Source organism: Hydra vulgaris, chromosome 08 (assembly GCF_038396675.1).
Source record: "Hydra vulgaris chromosome 08, alternate assembly HydraT2T_AEP".
Lineage (NCBI taxonomy): Eukaryota > Metazoa > Cnidaria > Hydrozoa > Anthoathecata > Hydridae > Hydra > Hydra vulgaris.
In genome coordinates, this window is record NC_088927.1 from 9,170,030 (window position 1) to 9,192,074 (window position 22,045).

Genomic DNA, 22,045 nt, shown 5'->3' on the forward strand with positions numbered 1-22,045 from the left:
ATATATAATATATATAACATATACATATATATATATATATATATATATATATATATATATATATATATATATATATATATATATATATATATATATATATATATTATATATATATATATATATATATATATATACTAAATGTATTATAAATACTCATACCAATTTGTCTTTTTCGATCGTTACTTGTTGTAGATCCAAAAAACTCATTGAGTAACTCTTCCAGGCTTCTTAAAGTTGCATGATTTCCATCCTGAAAAAATATTTCCAGTAAATATAACCTTAATTCAAACTTGTTAAAATTATAAAGGTATAACTAACCATATCAGAGCATATTAACCAACAAAAACCTTTCCAGGTTGCTTTTATGAGGATATTTTATTGCTATTTTTCTCCTACTTTCATTCAAATTTTTTATCTACTTTCTTCTATTTTATGCTAAATGCAAAATCTGTTATTATTTAAATTTGCTTATAAACAAATCAACAAAAATCAAACATATCAAGAATAAATAATCTAATATATATGTTTGTTATATTGTATGTTATGCCCGTTGTTTTTAGATTTAATCATTTAAATGCGATTTCAATTACTGCTTTTAAAAAACTATTGCAAACGTAGTTTTCATTTACTGTAGAGAAATAATTCAGGCAAATAAAAATAGTGCAACAAATCTGTACTACGAATCAACACATCTGGCTTGGAAATAGACTGGAAAATTAATTTTTTTTCTAGTGACGTCATAGTAGTTAAACGCTGATTTAGGAAACCAGACAGTTACACTTTTCACAATTTACAAAAACATCACACGATAAATACGCAGTAGCGTTGCTAGGTCTGTGACAACCGTGCAAGTGAACTTTTAAATTATTTGTAAATGTAAGAGTTTTTTTATTTCGAGTATTATATTTAGCATAAACTTAATTTAGTTTATCTACGGCAACACGTAAACCAGCGCGTATACTCAACTGTATAACCCTCAATACATATATTTGATAATGAATGATAATCTGAGCTTTTTTACAACTACACTTTAACATTGCGTATGCTCTAGTGCATAGCATTATTTATTTTTATTCCTGACCAAGCGCAAGCTTAACCTATTAAAACGAGCTCATACTCCTTAAATCAGAACATATTAGAAACGATCACAAATAAAATTGTTATATGTAAAATTATCAAACCACAAAGTACAAAACAAACAATTATTAACTAAATCTATTCTGAAGTTTATTTTGCAAAGTCGATACAATATTAAAGATTGTTAAAATTTTTAACTTAATCATTAACTTAATAATAAAATTTGAATTGAAAAAAATTAGTTTTAGGGTCATCCGAATTAAATAGGCAAGTGTTTTTGTGATTTGGCAACGTCAATAAAGTAATTCGCGCCAGATTTTGTTTGACGCTATCATTAACTGTTATTAACCATAAAGGCCTAATTTTGGAACACTATAAAAATGTTTTCATAAAAGATTTAAATAATAGAAACGTATGTGCCTATATAAAAGGGCGAGATTATTTTATTTCAACTAATTAACTATTTTTAAACGATGGTCGCGTCTAAACAGGCCTTTTAGTATAAGGAATTTTTTTTTTCGTGTTGTTTTTTAAGCGTGTTTTTTTGTGTGTTCGCCACAAAAATGGATTTACGTTCTTGTAAACTACCGAAACCTAGTGGACCTCTAATGAACGAGAAAAATTGTTCAGTGGAAAAAGTAAGATTTACACGAAATTATCATCAACATTGCTTTATTGGATTTGGGCTAGAGAAAAGTTTAAGTGTTGATGTTAACAGTCAACTTAAAATTGCTTTACTCAAAAGATATCTTAGAGAAATCAATAAGGAAAGTGATTCAAAAACTGTGTAGACAAAAAATATTTTTCAAAAATGTCCTGATTGAATAACCAGAAATTCAGAATATTATTTACCAGTAAAGCTTATTTACTAGTTAAGCTAGATAACGAATGAATAATAAAGTGTGAATCAACGAATGAATAAAAAAAGTGTGAATCAACTCTTTGAATTTTTATTAACCAAAGTATCTACAGATAATTTCATGCATTATTTCAGCGACGTTGAAGTATTGTGTTTACTTAATGTAATTGTTTTAAGATGTACAGCTCATTGTGCATAAAAACCTGGTGGGCAACATTGTGCCCACCAGGTTTTTATGCACAATGAGCTGTACATCTTAAAACTTGTCATGTTGGATCAACGGATTGCATTATTTGACCAGGATCAACGTCATAAATTGAAATTAATGACTGATTTTATCGCGCTATTTCACGCAAAGGTTTTTTTTATTAAATCGCATCTCAGTTAGCAAACTGAAAGTTGATAGTAAGTACATCGTAGATATGCAGTGGTACCATGGTATAGACAAAACCGCTTTTGATGTAGCCATTCAGTCTTCAACAGACATCTATGAAGATGAACAACACAAATGAAGAGAAGAAATGAAGTCTGAAAAACCATCTTTCCAAAAAGTCGATGGCGACAAAATACCTTCTTTTGTCCCTTTAACTGGTTTAAAATGAAAACCAGGTAGACTGAATGCAATTGTCTATTGCTGACAGGATGAAGATGAAAGATTGCAACTATGTGACAAATGTTGTTAAGTACTGTTAAGTTGTGAATGAGTGCGCCAAAAGAAGTGTAAAACCTATACAAGACTACAAAACAAGGACGAAACAAAATCAAAGACCTCACGCAACTTCAACTACTACTTCAAAAAGTGGAAGACCATTGCAAACGAGTTTCTCTTCAAAGAAAATTTAATGAACATTTGGCTGTTTGTACAGCAGTGCAAATTGTATAAATCTATCAATCAAGCAGTGCAAATTGTATCAATGTTATAATATCAGAAGATAAAGTTGCTTAAAACCACTTGGCTATTCAAAATGGGAAACCCTTAATCTAATATTTTTAAGTCGAATTTGCTAAACAATATAAATAATATAGTAAATAATAATGATTGAAAAGTTGAAGCTTTTACGGAATATATTTGTTAACATTTTAGGCAAAAATACTCAAAAAAGACGTTAAAAAAGGATTTTTTCAACTTTTCCTAAATGGGGAGGACTCTAAAATTATTATGTTTTTAAAAGGTACTTAGTGCATAATATATTTTCTTAGTTTAAACCTCAATTTAAAAGTTGGCGTGAAAATTCTAAAATTTTGCAGAAATTATCACCCTAAAGTAGCTAAATGTAAAGCACAAAGAATTACAGAAATACAGAAAGATTGACAAAGTTGGGACAACATTAGAAACGTGGCTCATAAGAGTTAATCTTATTGAGTTTTATAAAATAACTACAGGGATTGGACTGGGCCGCCGGAATACCGTGAGATTGAGAATAAACCATATTTTTAGTTAAGCAACATTTTATGCGTCGAACATCGGACCTCTTGGTTCTGAGCCAGATCTCTGATCTATGCACCACGGCTGCATGATGACAAGATATTGTGTTGTACGGACAAGACATTGAGGTCTAAGGAGCTTTGTAAAACTTTTTTACAAAGTCTAAGAGGTCATTAAATGAAATTTGAAAGAAGATTTGCAAAATTATCTCGGAGACATATTTTTTTTACAAACAAAGTGATACCTCATTGGAATAAATTACCAGAAAAAGTGGTATCTGTAAAGACAGTAAATTCATTTAAAGCTAGATTGGATAAATATTTTTTAACGACTGTTAAGTATAAATTTTAAAGTTTATGCTCTGCGATGATAGTATTTACAGTAGTTTGTATTATTATAATCATTACTATGTTTTAAAAATTGTACTTATTCCCCTTTCACTTTCTGGTATCCACAAGTATCAACTTTGGAGATAGCAGCTTATCAAAAAAAGTAAATAATATAATGCAAAAACATAATTCAATTCAAAAACATGCATGGATGAATAAAAGATGTATTGAATTTAGTAATCTTAATCTATCAAGAATATGCGTATAAATCAAAAATATTATATTTTAAAAATCAAAAAAAAAAAACTCAACCCTTTATAGTTAATATGTTGCAAAATAAAAACGAAATTGTTGAAATGATTAGCCATTATTTTCAAAAACTTCTAAATACGATGCAATATACAAATGAAAAATACAAACCTCTCCAAATTTCACATTTAATTGGAGATTAAAACATTTAATTGGAAACATTTAATTTAATTGGAGATTTAATTTCGCATTTAATTGGAGAGCCTAATTGAAAAATCATCTAAACAGCTGATATTGAAAAATTTCAAAGCTTAAAAATAAATCCTACGATTATAATAAGTGCCAAGCATTTAAAAACTCTCTCAGTAACAATCTGCTTTTGTTAGTTTCTTCTTTTTATAACAGTATATTAACACATGGAAACGTTCTACAATGTTTATCAATTGCCCTAATTATTTCACTGGTAAAGATTTATAAAACATCCCTTAAAAAATTCAAATATCGATGAACCAGCATTCTATATATTTTTACAAATATCCAATTGTACACATATGTCCAAATATCCAATTGTACACATATGTAAAAGTCGCTCCCATCAGTTTATTTTTAAAGAAAATAGCTCTACCATTTTCTTTTGAGTGAAACAATAAAACACAATAGACATAACAGCTTCCTTTTATATATTTTCAGTCTAGATATCAACAAAGTTGTAAGTCTCAAAGACATTTGTAACTGGGAGTTAATATTTGAGAAACTCTATTAGACTCTATTAAACTCTATTCAGACTCTATTAAACTCTATTCAGAAAAAATCCCATTAACTATAGTTTATACAATCCCATCGCTATACCGGACAGGTACTGCTAAAATATCATATAGTGGGTGTACATCAGAAAAACTCAAGTTGTCTATAGAAGTGCGACAAGGATCCATACTTTCGCCCCATCCCCTCAAAATTTACCCTAAAAATCTTATAAAAGAAAGTTGTTTTAGAATCAAAAGGTAGAGCTCCAAAAGTAGAGCTCCAAAGGTAGAGCTCTAAAGGTTTAGAATCCAAAGGTAGAGCTGTTTTAGAATCCAAAGGTAGATAAATTAGATGTACACAGGTGTCATTGCGTTTGCCGACGATATAATTTAACAAAAGTTAACTATATATGGTTTTTAAAATTTTATTAACATTGTTTAAATACCAATAACTTTATATATATTAACGGCGCTCCTATTAAGTTTCAAGCAATTTAAAACATACGGTTTTCTTTGGAATAATTGACAGATGTAATTGGGAGTTACAACTGGTACAAAAATATGAAGGCAACACTCCTAAAAATAATTAAAAGAGCTCTTATAAGAAATGGAATTTGCGATGAGAAAGAAGAAATAGAAGAGAATATTCTAAGAACATTGCAAGAACATACCTAGTAGTTTTTTTATTACTTTTACCTATAATTAATGTTATTAATGGGCGAATAAAAGATATACATATATCAAACCAAGAATTTTTGTTTTTAAATAACTTTAATTCTGAAAAAAAGTTTATTCTACCCTTATACTTGACGAGAATGAAGATGCAAGTTGATGGATTATTATAAGAACATTTAATGAAAAAAGGCAGCCAATTAACATAACAATTAAAAAAGCGAACAAAATTAAAAAAACAAACAGTTTTCCAAAAAAAATTACTGTTGTGGTGATATTAAGTTGTTGATAGGTTTTGGCGGTTGAGTTAAATCGTCACTTGTGCAACAATTTTTGTTGCGACAAAAATCGAAGCCATTTACATATCATTTTGGCATGCATTTTTGACAAAGCCAAAACTTGCATTTTGAAATATAGCACTAATACCGTTAACTATTTTGACTCGTTAAAGCTTTGCCTAAAACATTTTTAACTAGTTTATCTTGTGACTTGATTCGCTGATGTTATTGTTGTTAAAGTTGTTGCTTGATTGATTTGGTTCTCATCATCAAAACTATATTTCCAAGCTTGCTTTGCTGCTTTTTTTACTTTTAGCATCTTTCAATCAGAAAGAGAGACTGGAAGACGCTATACTACGTATAATGGTGCTAAATATTGTCAGTGTAGATTCAGAAGGCAATGGCTGAGATTGTGCAGTTACTGGTGGTAGTGGTATTGACATAGATTCTGGTGTCAAGATAAGCTACTGCACGAAATGGTTAACTTTTATTCATCTATATGTATCACTTCTGTAACAATCTTTGTACAGACGTTTTTTTTGATTTAATAATTTTGTATGACGAAAGACGATTGCCAGCAGCATTGACCTGTATAATCGATTTTTTCATAGGTGTTTATCAATTTGGATGGTTATTTAGTACCACGTCTGCAAACTATGTATTGCCGGCGTGGTGCTAAACTTTTATCCACTCTGGCAAGAGTGTATTCAAGATTAAAGTTGTTGCTGTAACCTTGTATTTCCACATATGCCGTTAGCACCGCAGATACTTAAATATTCGACAAAATGAAAAATCAGTTTCTCATTCACAAAAGCATTTCATGATTTTTCAAAACTAGAATGATATAGTGACTAAATGTAAAAGTCTAGAGGTCACTATCATGACCGGAAAAGATTAACTTGACATGACAACCTTTCATAGTTTTTAAAAATTAGTAAAAAATAGTTTAAAAAGCAGTCAGATTCTTTAATCTTTTTATTGGAAATATATGCACCAGAAATAATATTCTAATTGGAAATATATGCAGATATTCTAATTGGAATTATATGCAGATATTAATTGAAGGAAAATTTATTGTCAGAGTACTTCATCACATATCTCAAAAATCAGAGATTTGGTAAACCATGTTGTCGGTATACAAGGAAAATGCACCAAATCCATTTTCGGCAGTATGGAGTTATTTATACCACTATTTAGTATTTTAAATTCTCTTTCGTTTGATATACCACACAAATTTAATAAATCAATTATTAACGAGTTATTAAGATTTTTTATTTCAACTATTTTACAAAAACCTTTTATTTTAACTATTCTTAACTAAAAATTCTATTTTAACTAAAAACTGTTCATTATCTCAAAATGATGTTTTTGGACTTTTGAGTGCATTTCCCTTGTATACCGATGATATCATGTATATATATTATTTTTGTTGTACTATCTATTTCATGCTATCCTGCTTTATTCTATTCTTTTAACTAATAACAGAGTTAAGTAATTTGGAGATATAAAATTATTTTCAGGTTTTGTTTAATTTGATTGAGCATTGTTAAATAGTATTTAAATTGACCGTACTTTTTCTTTAAACTTTATTTTTTTTATATGGTTCTGGCAACAAGATTTTCAAAATCTTCTTTCCGATGCAAAGTTTATAATTTTGTTGTTATATAACGATTTGAAAGTTAACGAACCGTTTGTGGTAAACCTTTTAGCTATTTATAATAACCAGGTAACCAGATAACCAGGTATATTAAACCAGAGTTAAACAAATTAACCTCTAAAATTTGTAAAGTTATTTATAAACACATATATTTAAAAATAATATTTATAAGTTGAGAAATAACGATAAAATCTTTTATTGAAATTCTTTCAAAAATAAATATAGCATATTTAAACAAATTAAATATTAAATTCATCATTTAAAAACAAAATAAATATATAAAAACTCCAGGTTGCAATAAAATGAAACAACCATAATAATAGTTAAAAACAATTTTGGTTTAAATATTCAAAATGCAAGAGAACTATCTAATGGTAACTATTACCTCATGGTAACGAAAAATTATATACAAATAACTATTATTTACACATTTATACAACAAAATACAAGTTGTTGTTTTTTTAATGAATAAACATAAGTACTTAGATTTATTTATACCACTCAAATAATTTGTGTTAAAAAAACGGATTATTTTTTTAGGTTGTTTAACTCAGAACTAATCGGTAGAAATTCTAATTATTTCAACACAATACAATATGCCAAAACAAAATTCTTATATGACTCCCTCAAATTTCCTGTAAATTGCAACACTTGTTCCGTCCCAGCCTTCATTTTTTTGTTGTTCTATCTCGTCTAGGTCTAATGATTTAGAGACGCCCTGTTGATTCTGACTTTTTTTTGAACCTTTTCTACGAGGCATTGTTGAAGTTCTAAGTGTGAAAAAAATATATACAGACACACATGTATATAAATAAAAGTATTCAGACACACAAATACATACATACATACATACATAAATACATACATACATACACACAAGCACTCAAAGGTGCAGATTTAGATTGCCACTGTCTTAATATATTTTTTGCACTATAATTTTTTATCTGACCCTTATTCATACAGCTTTTTTGACAAAGAAACAAAAACAAAAATAATGAAAAAATAACATTTTTTTGTATATGCTTTTCATATGTAACTTTATTTGCCCAAACATGTCTTCAGTTAATGCAATGTAATATTCAATAAGCTTTTTATTTTATCTTGATTTTATTTTGGTCGGGATTGATTTAAAAAATCAATCCAAATTCATCAATTCATCAAAATCAAGAAAAGATGTTATTGTAAAAACCTGAAGTGATTTTTGTAATCAAATTTTTAAGTTTATTAATAATCAAATTTATAAGTTTATTAGATATATTTGTTGTCGGCTAACATTTCTCTGTCAAATATATATGTTTTAATATTTATTCTAAAGTTTTTTATTGTAAAAAATAAAAAATAATAATAAAAATAAAAAAGCTTTGAAAAATGTAAAAAGAAGTTTACAAAACATTAGGAATTACAAATTTTGTGTTTTAAAAAAATAAATTTTAAAATCAAAAAAAAAATTAAAAAAATTATGTTATTGTAAAAAGTTCTACTTATTTTATCACAACAAGAGTTAGCATGTTATTAGCAAGATATTAGCATGTTAGCTTTACCTAAACAGTAAGTTTAGGTAAAGTTATTAAAAATTGACATTACTCAACTAGTAATGTCACTTTTTAAATAGTTTCCCTATATTTTGCATTCAAGTGACTTCGTTGTTTTCTATTAATTCCTCCTAATAAAGTAAGGAATGCGTAAGTATAAAAATCATGGTCACCAAAACTGCATTTTGACATACTGATCATTTTCTAAATTCATACATCAATTTCTGGATTTGCACTTATTAAATTAGATTTCAATTGCTTCTCAAACATTTTTTTTTCTTCATTTTTAAGATTAGGTTAGCAAAAATATGAGATTTGCACTTGATTTAAAAACAATCATGTAACCTGGTTTCCTAAAGATTTTTCAAAGTTTTGGTGATAATGTTGGGATCCACAGTAGTGATATAGTTCATTAGTTGATTTATTGTTAGATGATAAAGTTGCTTCATTATTAGATGATATAGTGAAAATAAAATGAAATTTGTGTTTAAGTATATTAGATGACTTGTCATTTTTTTTTTTTTCAAATAAATTTATCTTTTACCATGCTCAAATCAGCTGTTTGTTGCTGGTTAATAAAAGAAAAAAAAAGAATCAAGCATTACATTATTAGTTTAAATCTCAGCAGAAAATTGACTAGATTTGTACTCAATTTGTAACTGTTGACTATGATTTAGATGGTTTACATATTATATTATTAATGATACAGTAATTCCCTTTCACAGTAGTATTTTTTCACAGTCAGTGTCTGATAGCTTTCATTTCTGATCATTCGTTTTGTCATTTTCTGAACATTGACTATTTAAGAGCTTAGATGTGTACCATTCTGCTTGAGTTAGATACGATTTTTTTTTCTTATAGCCTCTATAATCTCTTAAGGCTTGTTTTTTATAGCATTGAACTTTAAAGAATGGAACTTTCAGTTTTGTACTTTAGTATTACAATAAAGGGAGCATTTTGGCCATTATTAGATTTCTATTTATATTATATTTTGACCATTGACACTATCTGATAAATCCACACATACATAACGGAGACTCAAACATACATAGTGGAGACTCAAACTGGAGCCAGAGGTTTTTGAAAAAATTTTGATACCTAAAGTTTTTAAACTAATTTGTTTTATATTGAAAATAAATTCTTCCGCTATATTTTATTTTAAATTTACAATTATAAACACCACTATCTAATTTTAAGTGAAATTATAAAAAAAAATCAAAGATAAAAAACTTACTGAACGACGTTATAAAATTGATGGCCAGTTTTTAAAATGCATTTTCGATAAAGAAAGATAAACAAAACAACCATAACAAGCAATACAACTGCACTGAGTATAATGGCTAGCATTGTACGCCAACCTAAATCACTCTCAAAATGAGGATTTTTGTTTTCTAAAGCAATCAAAAATAATAACTATGTTTTTAAATACAAAAATAAAGAATAAAAATAATATTTAATCATGCCAATTTGAAAAGTAATTTAAAAACAAAAAAATAACGCATTAGTCATTAAATATATTTATCACCACAGATGGAATCATGGATGAAAAAAATATGTTAATCACAATACTATCAGGATAGGTGGATCATATTTGAACCACTTACTTAAAACCTCAAAATATTTTAAGGTTCGAAAAAATGAAGAAATAATTTAGAGACAGTCAAGTAGAGGTTAAAAAAGGTGGAAGAAATGAAAAAACAACTTAGAGATGGTCAAGTAGAGGTCAAAAAAGGTGGAAGAAGGGAAAAAACAAAAAGAACGAAAGAAAAACTTATATCAGGGTCTCCCCATATTTTAAGATAGATTTCTCTGACTTTTCCCAGATCCGCTACCTGTTTTACCCTGATTTAATTTAAAGTTACCCAAACTTAACTTCGGAAAAAATAGACTTTAATTCTTTTAGAAAAAAGCTTTTTGCAAAATTCCAAAAATATAAACATTAACACAATGCACATTCAAAGTACCAAGAGAAATTTTTAATCTACCAAATAAATTTTATATTATGTGTACAACATGACTTACATAAGTTTGATGTAAGATATGTAAGATTGATGAAGAACGCTTTTCCTTGGTTTCTCCCTGATTTTCCCTAAATTTAACTTAATTTCCCTGACAATTCCCTGAATTTATTTTGCAGATATTTGAATTCCCTGACTTTTCACTGATTTACCTGATATGGCAGACATCCTGCATATAGAATTCTTTTATAGAATCATAGAATCAGACATCTTTTATAGTAAGTTTTCATATTGATTTGTTAAAAAGATAACTTAACTCAATTTAATTTTGTTCATCACAATTTTTTCAAATAAATATTAAAAAACACAATAAATATAAACTTTGCTTGAAACCCCAGAATCCCTTTATCAACATCTTTCATCTTATGTAAACTAAAATACCTGTTGAACTCGTTATTTTCAAAGTTGATACACTACTCAATATAGGTTTTGATGTTGTTGTTGTTGTTTCTAAAAAATAAAAAAGAATTTCATAAGCCTCATTAAAGATTTTTTAATAAATAATATCAAGTTAGAAAAACTTTAACTAAAATAATTATGAAAATGATTTCAAACTGAAGTAAAGATAATACAAATAAAAATTTAATTTATTAACTTTACATTTATCATAACTTATCATATTATTTACCTTATATTTGTATATTATTATTGTATATTATTATAATGTAACAATAAGAGGTATCAATAAAAAATTGATTACCACAAAATAATTCTTGAAGAACTTGCTTAGTAGTTAGATTTGCATGGTTTTGACAAGGTATATTATCAAAGTCTTTTAGTATTGAAGGTTGTTGATAGTTTAAAAGCATTGCTTTTAGTTCACAGTCACAAACAATAGGATTGTCTTTTAGCTTCCTGATGAAAAATGTACTTATAAGAAATTTATATTAAAAAATTTTTAGAACAAGTTTTAGTTTTACTTACACTTCAATGATGCTGAATGGTAATTTGATTGGTATTCGAGTTAACAAGTTTGATTCTAAATTACTAATATTAAAAAAATTATGATTTGAAATAATAACAAGAATCACTTTCTAAATCAAATATTAAAAGTAACAACTTATCAAAGGTTTAAAAAACCATTAGTGTAGTTTTTTTTTGTTTATTGGAATGAAGTAATTTAAATAAAATAGAAAGCTTTAAATTAGAAACAAAACTGAACTGTTTCAAACTAAACCTAACAAAAAATAAAATTAAATAAACCTGAAATAATCAAGGTCTATAGCAGGAACTAGCAACTAAGAGTAAGCTATTACTAGAACTATAGCTAGAACCAGAGATGTAGGTCACTAGACTCGTATTTAACTGCCTTGGTCTTAATATTGGTCTTGAAGCCTAAAGTCTTGGTCTTAGCCTGGGTCTTGAAAGCCAAGAGTATTGGTCTTGGTCTCAAACCTCCACTGTCTTTTACTTTCTTGATTCTTACAAAAAATATCAACTCAATGAATAGATTAGTTATTAATAACAAACCGTAGATCTCCACAACTTCTCGCTCTCAATGAGAGTTTGTTGTGTTGGTTTCACAAGGTTCTAACAGAAATTTTTTATGTAAGGAGAATCTAAAAAAAATCTTTAATTTTTTTTTTAATGTTCAATTAAAATTATTTATATTATTATTATTATTTTATTTGTTTATGTATTCTTTTTTTGATTGATGTATAAAAATGCATAAATAAGTAAAAATAAGTATATAACTATTTTTATTTAGGCATTAAAAAAAAAGGAAAGATTTATTTGCTATTCTCCTAATAGTCTTGATCCTAGTCTTGTAAAATTTTCAAAGTCTTTATCATGGTTTGATTTTTTGATGTCTTGGTCTTGGTCGTGAAGCATTCAGTCTTGGTCTTGAGCCCAAATGTCTTGGTCTTAGTCTTGGCCTTTACTGTCTTGACTACATCTCTAGCTAGAACTAGGTGGAAACTATTACTAGAACTATTGCTAAACTAGCGAATAAGGGGGAGCTATAAAAACATTCTCAATTTCATTTGATAGTTCGCAGAGTTCACAGCTATGCAAACTTTTGTTAGACAAATCTGTAAAAAAATATAAATAACTAATAAATAACTGTTTAACTATTTAAACTAAGTAAATTTATGAGACAAATCATACATTCAACAGCATTCAGATAACTGTAATACTTTTAGGTAACATGTAAATTAATTTTACCAGTCTACTACTTAAACCAAGTATATTCTCCCTTGTAAGTATGTTTCTCAAGGAATTTTTGACTTTACTCAAATATCAATTTATTATTAATTTCTGACTTTACTCAAATATCTACTTTAACTGGTACTTTACGTGATATTTAGGTATACTTATAAGTTTTTCAGTATTAAGTATTAACTGAAATATCTAGAGATATCATATATAATAACTTATTTGTTAGAGACAGTTGCATCAGAGTTACTGGTAACATGTTAGAAACAGTTGCATCAGAGCTACTGGTAACATGTAACCCAGTACAATCTCCTTTATGTCCTGCTGTCTTGTAGGATACACCTTTTTAGGCAAAGACTAGGAGGTGCAAACTCCGACCTAAAACAACCCCACCTTGATGCTCTTGGTTGAGAAAAGGCTAGAGATGGTGTCTCGATAAAAATACTCATCTTGGGGAGATGTTAAATGCATTCGGCTACTGTCTTCTAGAAAGCCTCCTAGGCAAAGACTTAAGGGGTAAACAGATTCTATCTGTTGACCAGCCTCGCACCCCTTCTTCTATTAGGCTGGCGCAGATGTATTTTTAATACATTGTTTCCAGTTTGGGATGTTAAATGCTGGATCTTCTTGACTCAATGCATGGGTTTTGCTTGTGCCTCTGTTTTTATGACTAGACAACTCATTCTATTATCTCCTAATGAGGGTACAGCTCTAAAACTCAGTTATATGGTTCTGAGGCCATCTGGTAGTCAGGTTTCCCAAACTCTGTGGTAGCTCTCAAAGAGGCTGATTCCATCAACAGCTGAAAAATATCAAAGTATTAACAGTGCCATGTTGCGCATGGATGGTGTCCCTGTTTGTACTTTTAGTGTGCATTGCGGAGGCCACATTTGGAGCCCTTTGTTACGGCTTAGGGTTTATTAGTAGTAATGAGGCAATTGCTTGGGCTTAAACAGTGTTCTGAGTACTATCTATACTTTGAGTCACGCTCTTTAATCAAATTTAAAAATGAATAAAGTACCAAAAACTATAAAACACAAAAAACCATCATCATCACCAAGTTCTCTAAACCTATCATTCACTAATATTCGCGGTCTTCGAAGTAACTATTCTTCTGTTGAGTCTTATCTCTTGCAAAGTTCACCAGACCTAATTGCTCTTTGTGAGACTAATTTGAGTTCAGCTGTCTCATCTTGCGATCTTTTTGTTGATGGTTATCTTCCATTAATTCGTAAAGACTCCAATAGCCACATGCTTGGCCTGGGTATTTACATTCTTAAGAATTTACCCATATGTCATGAAACTAGGTTTAAATCCACAGACTCTTCTTTTATGTGCTTTTGTTTAGCACCACTTCACTCTATTGCCTTTCTCTTTGTTCTATATCGCTCTCCTTCATCTTAAGATTGCACTCTTTTTGATGTTATTTCTGATCATATTGACCAAGCCCTCTCTCTTTATCCATCAGCTAATATAGTTGTTGTTGGTGACTTTAATGCTCACCAGTCTGAATGGCTTGGCTCTAGTGTCAGTGATTCTGCAGGCATTAAAGCCCATAACTTTTGCCTTTCTCAATCCCTAACTCAAATAGTCAACTTTCCAACTCGCTTTACTGACAACCCGAATCATTTACCTTCTCTACTCGACTTATGTCTTGTTTCTGATCCTAGTCAGTGCTCAGTTTCTCCACATTCACTCGTAGGTTCTTCTGATCACAGTTTGATCTCTCTAAAGCTATTATCACATTCTTCTTCATCACCTGAATCCCCCTATTATCATACCTCTTACAACTACAGTAAAGCTGACTGGGATTCTTTCCATGATTTTCTTTGTGATTGCCCTTGGGTAGAAATTTTTCATCTTTCTGTCGACAAATGTGCTTCTTACATAAACTCGTAGATTCAGGCTGGCATAGAATCTTTTGTTCCCTCTCATTGATTCCAGGTCAACCCTCACTCTCCTCCATGGTTTTCCTCACACTGTGCTGCTGCTATTGCCAATCGAAACTGTTACTTCCATATTTATCAGCAAAACAACTCTCCAGAAAACAGACGTCTGTTTATTACTATTAGAAACCATTGTAAAACAGTTTTGTCTAACGCCAAAGCCCGCTATTCTCAGGTCATGAAATCTTGTATCTCATCTCAAAAATTAGGCTCTCGTAACTTCTGGAGAATCTATAATAGTATTAATGATAAGGGCAAATCTTTAATTCCACCTCTCTTGTATGGTTCAGACTTTGTCACCTCACCTAAAGACAAAGCTGAATTGTTTGCTAAAAATTTTTCATCAATATCATCTCTTGATTCCACTAGTTGCGTTCTACCTGATATTGCCAGCAAACAGGTTGATCCATTGCTTGACATTCGTATCACTCCAGCTTCTGTATCTAAAGTTATTTCCTGCCTAGACTCTTCTACAGCTTGTGGTCCGGACAACATACCTGTTATTGTCTTGCAGAAGTGTTCTCCGGTGGTGTTGTCTATACTCTCAAAACTATTCAACAAGTGATTATTAGAGCCTTGTTTTCCAGCCTGCTGGAAAGCGGCAGCTGTTTTCCCCATCTTTAAAAATTCTGGAGAGCGATCTGATTCGTCTTACTACCGTCCCATTAGTCTTCTTCCTATCATAAGCAAGGTTTTTGAATCTTTAATTAACAAACACTTAATATCTCATCTTGAATCTAATAACTTACTTTCTGATCATCATCATGGATTTCGATCTTCTCGTTCTACAGCTGATTTGCTAACAGTATTAACCGATAGGTTTTATCTTGCATTAGATAAAGGTGGAGAGGTTAAGGCCATCGCTATTGACATTTGAAAGGCTTTTGATAAAGTTTGGCATGCTGGTCTTCTCCATATGCTTTCTTCTTATGGTGTATCTGGCAACATCTTTGAGATTATTGAATCCTTCCTTTCCAATCGTAGTATAAAAGTTGTCCTCGATGGACAGCACTCTTCTTCTTATTCTGTAACTTCAGGGGTTCCTCAAGGTTGTATCCTCGGCCCTATACCTTTTTTAATTTACATTAACGATCTTCCAGATAATCTCACATCTAATATGGCTTTGTTTGCTGATGATACTACCTTTTTTTTTTGTCGTGATAAGAAACCAACTCTCTCTGATTGCTTGGAGGGGGCATTTGAGCTTGAAAAGGATCTCACTTCTGCTACAGCATGGGACTCACAGTGGCTGGTGAATTTCAATACAGATAAAACATCGACTTGGATTAATTCTTACTTCCAACCTTTCTTGGATACCATATATCAAATCAGTTGCAATATTAGCATCTGCTAAGGTTGCATCTCTTTATCAAGCTCGTCACTTTCTTACTTCTTCGGATTCTAGTCTCTATCTCTATAAATTTCAAATCCGGCCTTGTTTGGAATACTGTTGCCGTATCTGGGGCGGATCTTCTAATGATGCCCTTTCTCTTTTAGACAAGGTACAAAAACGCATTGTAAACATAGTTGGACCTGCTCTTGCAGCCAACCTCCAACCATTATCACATTGCCGTAATGTTGCTTCTCTTTCTCTTTTCTACAAATACTATAACGGGCACTGCTCTAAAGAGCTAGCATCTCTTGTGCCATCTACTAAAATTCACTCTTGTTTTACTCGTCATTCAATTAAGTCTCATCCTTTTTCTGTGACTGTTCCTAAGTGCTCCAAAAACACTTATTAGTCTAGTTTTTTTCCTCGAACATTAGCTCTTTGGAATTTGCTTCCTTCATCTTGCTTTCCTGATTCAGATAATTTGCAATTCTTTAAGTTGTCTGTCAATCGTTATCTTGCTCTACAATCTTTATCTTTTCTCTTCCAGTAACTTCCAACTTTAATTAGTGGTTGCTTGCAGCCTTGTTGGAAGTGAAGATATTTAAAAAATTAATTTCTTTAAAATAATTAAAATTTACTAATGAATAACTATTGTTTAAATTCACCACTTTTTTTTTCTGTTCAACACTTTTTTTTTTGTTCCTAAATTTTTTTTTTTCAAAAGAAATTTGTTTCGATGTACACTGAAATATTTATTACAAAATAAACTGATATATTTATAAACTGAGCCAAGTTCTCCATTAGCTTGAGTTTATGAACATTTACATTACTTGAACTATCACATTGTACCACATTTACATTACTTGAACTATCACATTGTACCACATTTACATTACTTGAACTATCACATTGTACCACATTTACATTACTTGAACTATCACATTGTACCAAATTTACATTACTTGAACTATCACATTGTATTGAAACTAATTAAGCAAAGATTTATAACATTAAAAAGAATTAACACTCAAAAATATTTTCGGTTTTATCTATAAAAATGTTTTCTAACCAACAAGTCATCTGTTTTGGTTAATATATATAATTTTTTTTCCAGGATATAATATTTAAGTATTTTTTATAACCTAAAAAATAAAAAAGGTTTTTATATTTCTTTAAAACACCAGAATTAACAATTAATGTTTCTGCTATGTTCCTTGGAAAATTAGTAAAATCATACTAAACATTTTTTTTTTTAATAAATAAAAGTACTAAAAAATGATTTCTTTTTTTTTTTAATTAATAAAGTTTTTTTTAAGTTTTTATTTAGTATTGTCTTTAAATACTTACATTATCTGTAGTTTATTGTTCTTGAAAAACAACTGAGATGGTAATGAAGTCAACTTGTTGTGTGACAAATCTCTTTTATTAAAAAGAAAATTAAAAAAAACTTTTTTATCTTATTAGAAATAATAAAAAAAAATCAATAAAAACTCAAAGTATTGTTAATATAAAAGGTGTTGCTATTAATTATAGCTATTTAAGTTTTAAAGAGCTTACATATTCTCCAATGAATCCAAACCAATAAATGTATTTTCGCTTAATGATGAAATTGAGTTTTTACGAAGACTTCTAAAGAGAATAATGATATCATTTCCTTACAAAAAATTTCAAAAATAAAAACAAACTGTTTTTATTTTATAAAATGTCAATTTTATATACATATCATTATTACATTATTACACTAGTACATAAACACAGTTTAAACTTAAATAGAAAATGTTGAACAATGAAATGATATAAATTAGAAATAATAACTAACAAATATAACAACTTCTCTTGGTTTTGAAACAAAGTTTCTGGCAATGTATTCAAATGATTATCATCCAAGTCTCTAAAATAAAAAATGATTATTGAAAATAATGATGGCATTAAAAATGTTTCAATAATGATGTCATTATTCACAAATAATTCACTTTTTTAAAGTTAAATAGTTTGAAAATATTCAAAGTACTAAAATACGGCATAAATCATCACTACTGCCTCTCTGGATGCAAAAAATAAAAAATTATTTCAAAATCACTGAAATATTACAAAATTAGGTTTGGTATCACTTGTATAGTTAAAAACTAGTCATTGGAGTGATCTTTAGGTAGAAAAAACTTATAACTGTATAGCTCTACCAACGTTATTTAATATAAACAATTACTCACAAATGTATCATCCATCGAACATCAACAAATGTCTCTGGATGCAATGAAGATATATTGTTAATGTTTAAAAATCTAAAAAAAAAATTCTAACCCAAGTGAACTTTTTTTAATTCTTACTAATTAAATGCATTAATAAAAATTAGTTAAAAAGTATTGAATATATTCAATGTTCAATACATTTAAAATGTTTATTCAATTTCATTTTAATGTTAATCAAATGTTAAGCTGTACAAATCTTTTTTTCATTTAACTTTTAAACTATTAAATAACTGAAATATAAAAAAGTAAAGCAATAGATTGCTATTAAATTATTAAAAAATCATTTTAACTTTTTTAAACACACACATAATTAAATTAGTAAAAAAACACTTATCTAACTTGGACTTGTATATATATCTATATATCTATATATCTATATATCTATATCTATATCTATATCTATATCTATATCTATATATCTATATATCTATATATCTATATCTATATATCTATATCTATATCTATATCTATATCTATATCTATATATATATATATATATATATATATATATATATATATATATATATATATATATATATATATATATATATATATATATATATATATATATATATATATATATATATATATATATATATATATATATATATATATATAGTGAACAATTTGTTCTTACAAATCTGTATCAGCGTAAAGTCTAGAAAATGCATTTGGATGAATTGTTGTAATACTATTGTTTGTTAATCGCCTAGGAAAAAAAAAAAATATATATATATTAAAAAACTAAACTAAATGATGTAACCACAAGTAAAAACTCTGAAGAAATTCTTACAACTTCATTGTTGTTGACTCCAATCCTTTAAAAATATCATTGTTTATAGTAGTAATTTTATTGTCTTGAAGTTGGCTAAAAAATTATCCGCAGTATATTAATCTTTTAAATAGGATGTAAAAATGGCAAATTACTTACATTACTTACATTGTGTTAAGTTTTTTGAAATTTGAAAAAACATTTGCTTCCAAAGTTTTTATATGATTATATGCAATATCACTAGAAAAGACAAATCATACTAAAAATAAATAATAACATACACTATAAAATATTACATAGTTATACATACATACATACATATTTATATATATATATATATATATATATATATATATATATATATATATATATATATATATATACATATAAATAAATATATACACATATACATATATATATATATATATATATATATATATATATATATATATATATATATATATATATATATATACATATATATATATATATATATATATATATATATATATATATATATATATATATATATATGACAATACATACATACTGTTTCAATATTAAATCTAATTTCATTATGAATAGAATAAAGCTATTATACCACTGAATATTTAAATAAAATATATTTACAAAATGGTTAAGTAATTACATCTTGACTAGATTAGGCAGTATGTTGGAAAAGTCTTTTGGTATATCTTCGATAAAATTTTTCTCCAGACGTCTAAAAAATCAATTAATAAAAAAATCTATTAAAAAAGCATTATTTTAAAAAACAAACATTTGAAAGAAATAGGAAGTTTGCTCAGATTTATGTACTTTAGCGATAATAACAGTGAAAAAATTCTCCACATTCTATATATTCCTTGAAAGTAAACAAACATTTTTACACTTGAAATACTAATTCTCACAAAAATTCAGTTGCATTGTCGATATCTTTTGGAAATTCTCTAAGATTCATTTTCGAACATTTTAGCATTCGCAAACCAGAACTTTTGGACATAGTACATGATTGAGTAAACTTTAACTCATAGAAGAATATGCAATTGATAACCATAAGTATAGATTTTAACATGTTTTTAAAGTTTGTATTCAAATAAATATTTGTTTTTACAGATAAATATTTGATAGAACTGGAATAAATCTATTTTCTATTAAAACAATAGCTACGCGCTCGTTGTTGTTGAATCGAGTAAATACAAAAATTTATGTAGAATTATTCCGTCACATGCCTTTAAAAATTCATGCTAAGTTCTAAGCTTTTCCAATCCTTTTTAATTAAACCGTTTCTTACGAAATTACTTTGGAAAAAAAAAAATTAGGAAATTTTTAGAAATGCTACAGACAGTTCTACTCGTTGGATAAGCTATAATAATAATATGCTTTACTTATCCGTATGCAGTATTTTTAAGTGATTTTAACAGATTTGCTCTAATCTTTTTATATAGTTTAACTGCATGATCACCGAGCAGGGGGTCAAATCATTGAATGGTCTATAAAATCATTCAAACTATGTCCAATCTTATATTAAAAAAAATAACCATAGTTTGTCTATTATCTCTCCGAGATTCGCTTTTAAATCGTACTTGCAAAATTTAAAAGTTATTTTTAAATCGCATTTGCAATTCTTAAAAATTATTTTACAATAATATTGTAAAATATCTTTATTTTATGTATTTGAACAAATATTCTAGAAATTTGAAACTCGTTAGACTAAAACAAAAGACGTCAACAATGATTTCGTACAACAATTAGAAAAAGACATTAACGTCAAGTTTAATAAGACCAATTATGCTTTTCTTACAAACAACTTAAACATATCAGATTATTAAAACATATTGATGTCTGATAAATTATATGATAAAAATTTTTTATGATTAAAACATTAAAAATAGTTAACTGTTTTAAATAGTTCATCCACAAAATGGTGTATAAAGTCTTTGTTGGTACTCAGCACTCTCTAAGTAAGGGGGTCAACCCTACAGAACATATCGTCCTCTCAGTATTATCTTTTTCTATCTACAAATGTAATAAATAAAATGTTCTATCTAAAAATGTTCTATCTATATAAAATAAATACAAAAAAAAATTATATATGTATAAATACAATATATAATTTGTATAAATATGTATAAAGTAAATTGTATTTATTTATATATAATTTCTATTAATTTTGCTCTCCTTATTAATATTTAAATTAATAAGTTAAAGATTCCGAAACATGTATTACCATTGGTACAAACATGTGTAGAGCTTTGCAGTTTTTAGACATGATCAGCGAAACTTACTAATATTTATTACAATTTCACTTATATAAATTAGAATTTTGTGTAACTTTACAATTAGTTTTTTTTGTTCTTCAACAAGAACTTTCTGTGCGTCACTTCTTGCATGTCATTTTTCAGTGGAACATTGTATAAAAATATGAATGCAACACTTTTTGCTTTTTTTTGAAGTTTTTTTGCTTTTTTCGAAGGTTTTTGCTTTCTCCAAATAAAAGTTTGAGTTAAAATAAGATGTAACAAAGCAAAATGGAAATAATTAATTTTTTTTAAGTCGCGGAGACTATCAACCGACATTTTTTTGTTTGTATGTTTATATATATACTTTTTAAATATACAACTTATTATATTTTACATATATTTTTATTTTCATGGAAAATATTAGAATAATTTAAACAAGATTTAGGTTAAACATGCTTTTAAATTGTAGCTATCTAATTTTACCAATAAAACAAGGTTATTGGAGTCG

The 22,045-nt window shown here is 27.9% G+C and overlaps 2 protein-coding genes across 4 annotated transcripts in view; both read right to left on the minus strand.

Annotated features, from left to right (window-relative positions):
* The window catches only part of LOC100205570 (exportin-6), a 75,035-nt gene extending 74,529 nt beyond the window's left edge, over positions 1 to 506 (minus strand). The window contains exons 1-2 of the mRNA XM_065803025.1: positions 319 to 506; positions 160 to 250 (exon numbers count right to left, since the gene is read on the minus strand). Of these exons, the coding sequence (XP_065659097.1) occupies positions 160 to 250; positions 319 to 321 (94 nt within the window). The 5' untranslated portion in view covers positions 322 to 506. The remainder of the gene's footprint in view (positions 1 to 159; positions 251 to 318) is intronic.
* Positions 507 to 7,481: 6,975 nt separating this feature from the next.
* Positions 7,482 to 20,941, minus strand: LOC100212575 (slit homolog 1 protein). 3 transcript variants are annotated; one of them, XM_065803027.1, is made up of 14 exons: positions 20,206 to 20,941; positions 19,947 to 20,018; positions 19,466 to 19,537; positions 19,319 to 19,393; positions 19,163 to 19,234; positions 18,487 to 18,558; positions 18,096 to 18,167; positions 17,834 to 17,905; positions 17,624 to 17,695; positions 11,765 to 11,827; positions 11,541 to 11,695; positions 11,222 to 11,290; positions 10,057 to 10,180; positions 7,482 to 8,060 (listed from the first exon to the last, which is right to left on the minus strand). In XM_065803027.1, the coding sequence occupies exons 1-14, from the start codon at positions 20,367 to 20,369 to the stop codon at positions 7,904 to 7,906; spliced, it is 1,311 nt and encodes a 436-aa protein (XP_065659099.1). In that variant the 5' UTR covers positions 20,370 to 20,941; the 3' UTR covers positions 7,482 to 7,903. The 3 variants fall into 3 exon arrangements, with proteins under 3 accessions (XP_065659099.1, XP_065659098.1, XP_065659100.1); XM_065803026.1 differs by having other exon boundaries at positions 10,057 to 10,213; XM_065803028.1 differs by having other exon boundaries at positions 10,057 to 10,213; positions 20,114 to 20,675.
* Positions 20,942 to 22,045: the final 1,104 nt, after the last annotated feature.

Bases quoted from the DNA above. Each gene is read 5' to 3' on its own strand.
- LOC100212575 (XM_065803026.1), bottom strand. From the start codon at position 20,369: ATGTTAAAATCTATACTTATGGTTATCAATTGCATATTCTTCTATGAG. The intron at 18,559-19,162 runs GTAAGAACAAAT...TTTTTTTTTTAG, and splicing joins CTTTACGCTGATACAGATTT to ATTTTTAAACATTAACAATA. The intron at 11,828-17,623 runs GTAAGTATTTAA...TTTTAATATTAG, and splicing joins AACAATAAACTACAGATAAT to TAATTTAGAATCAAACTTGT.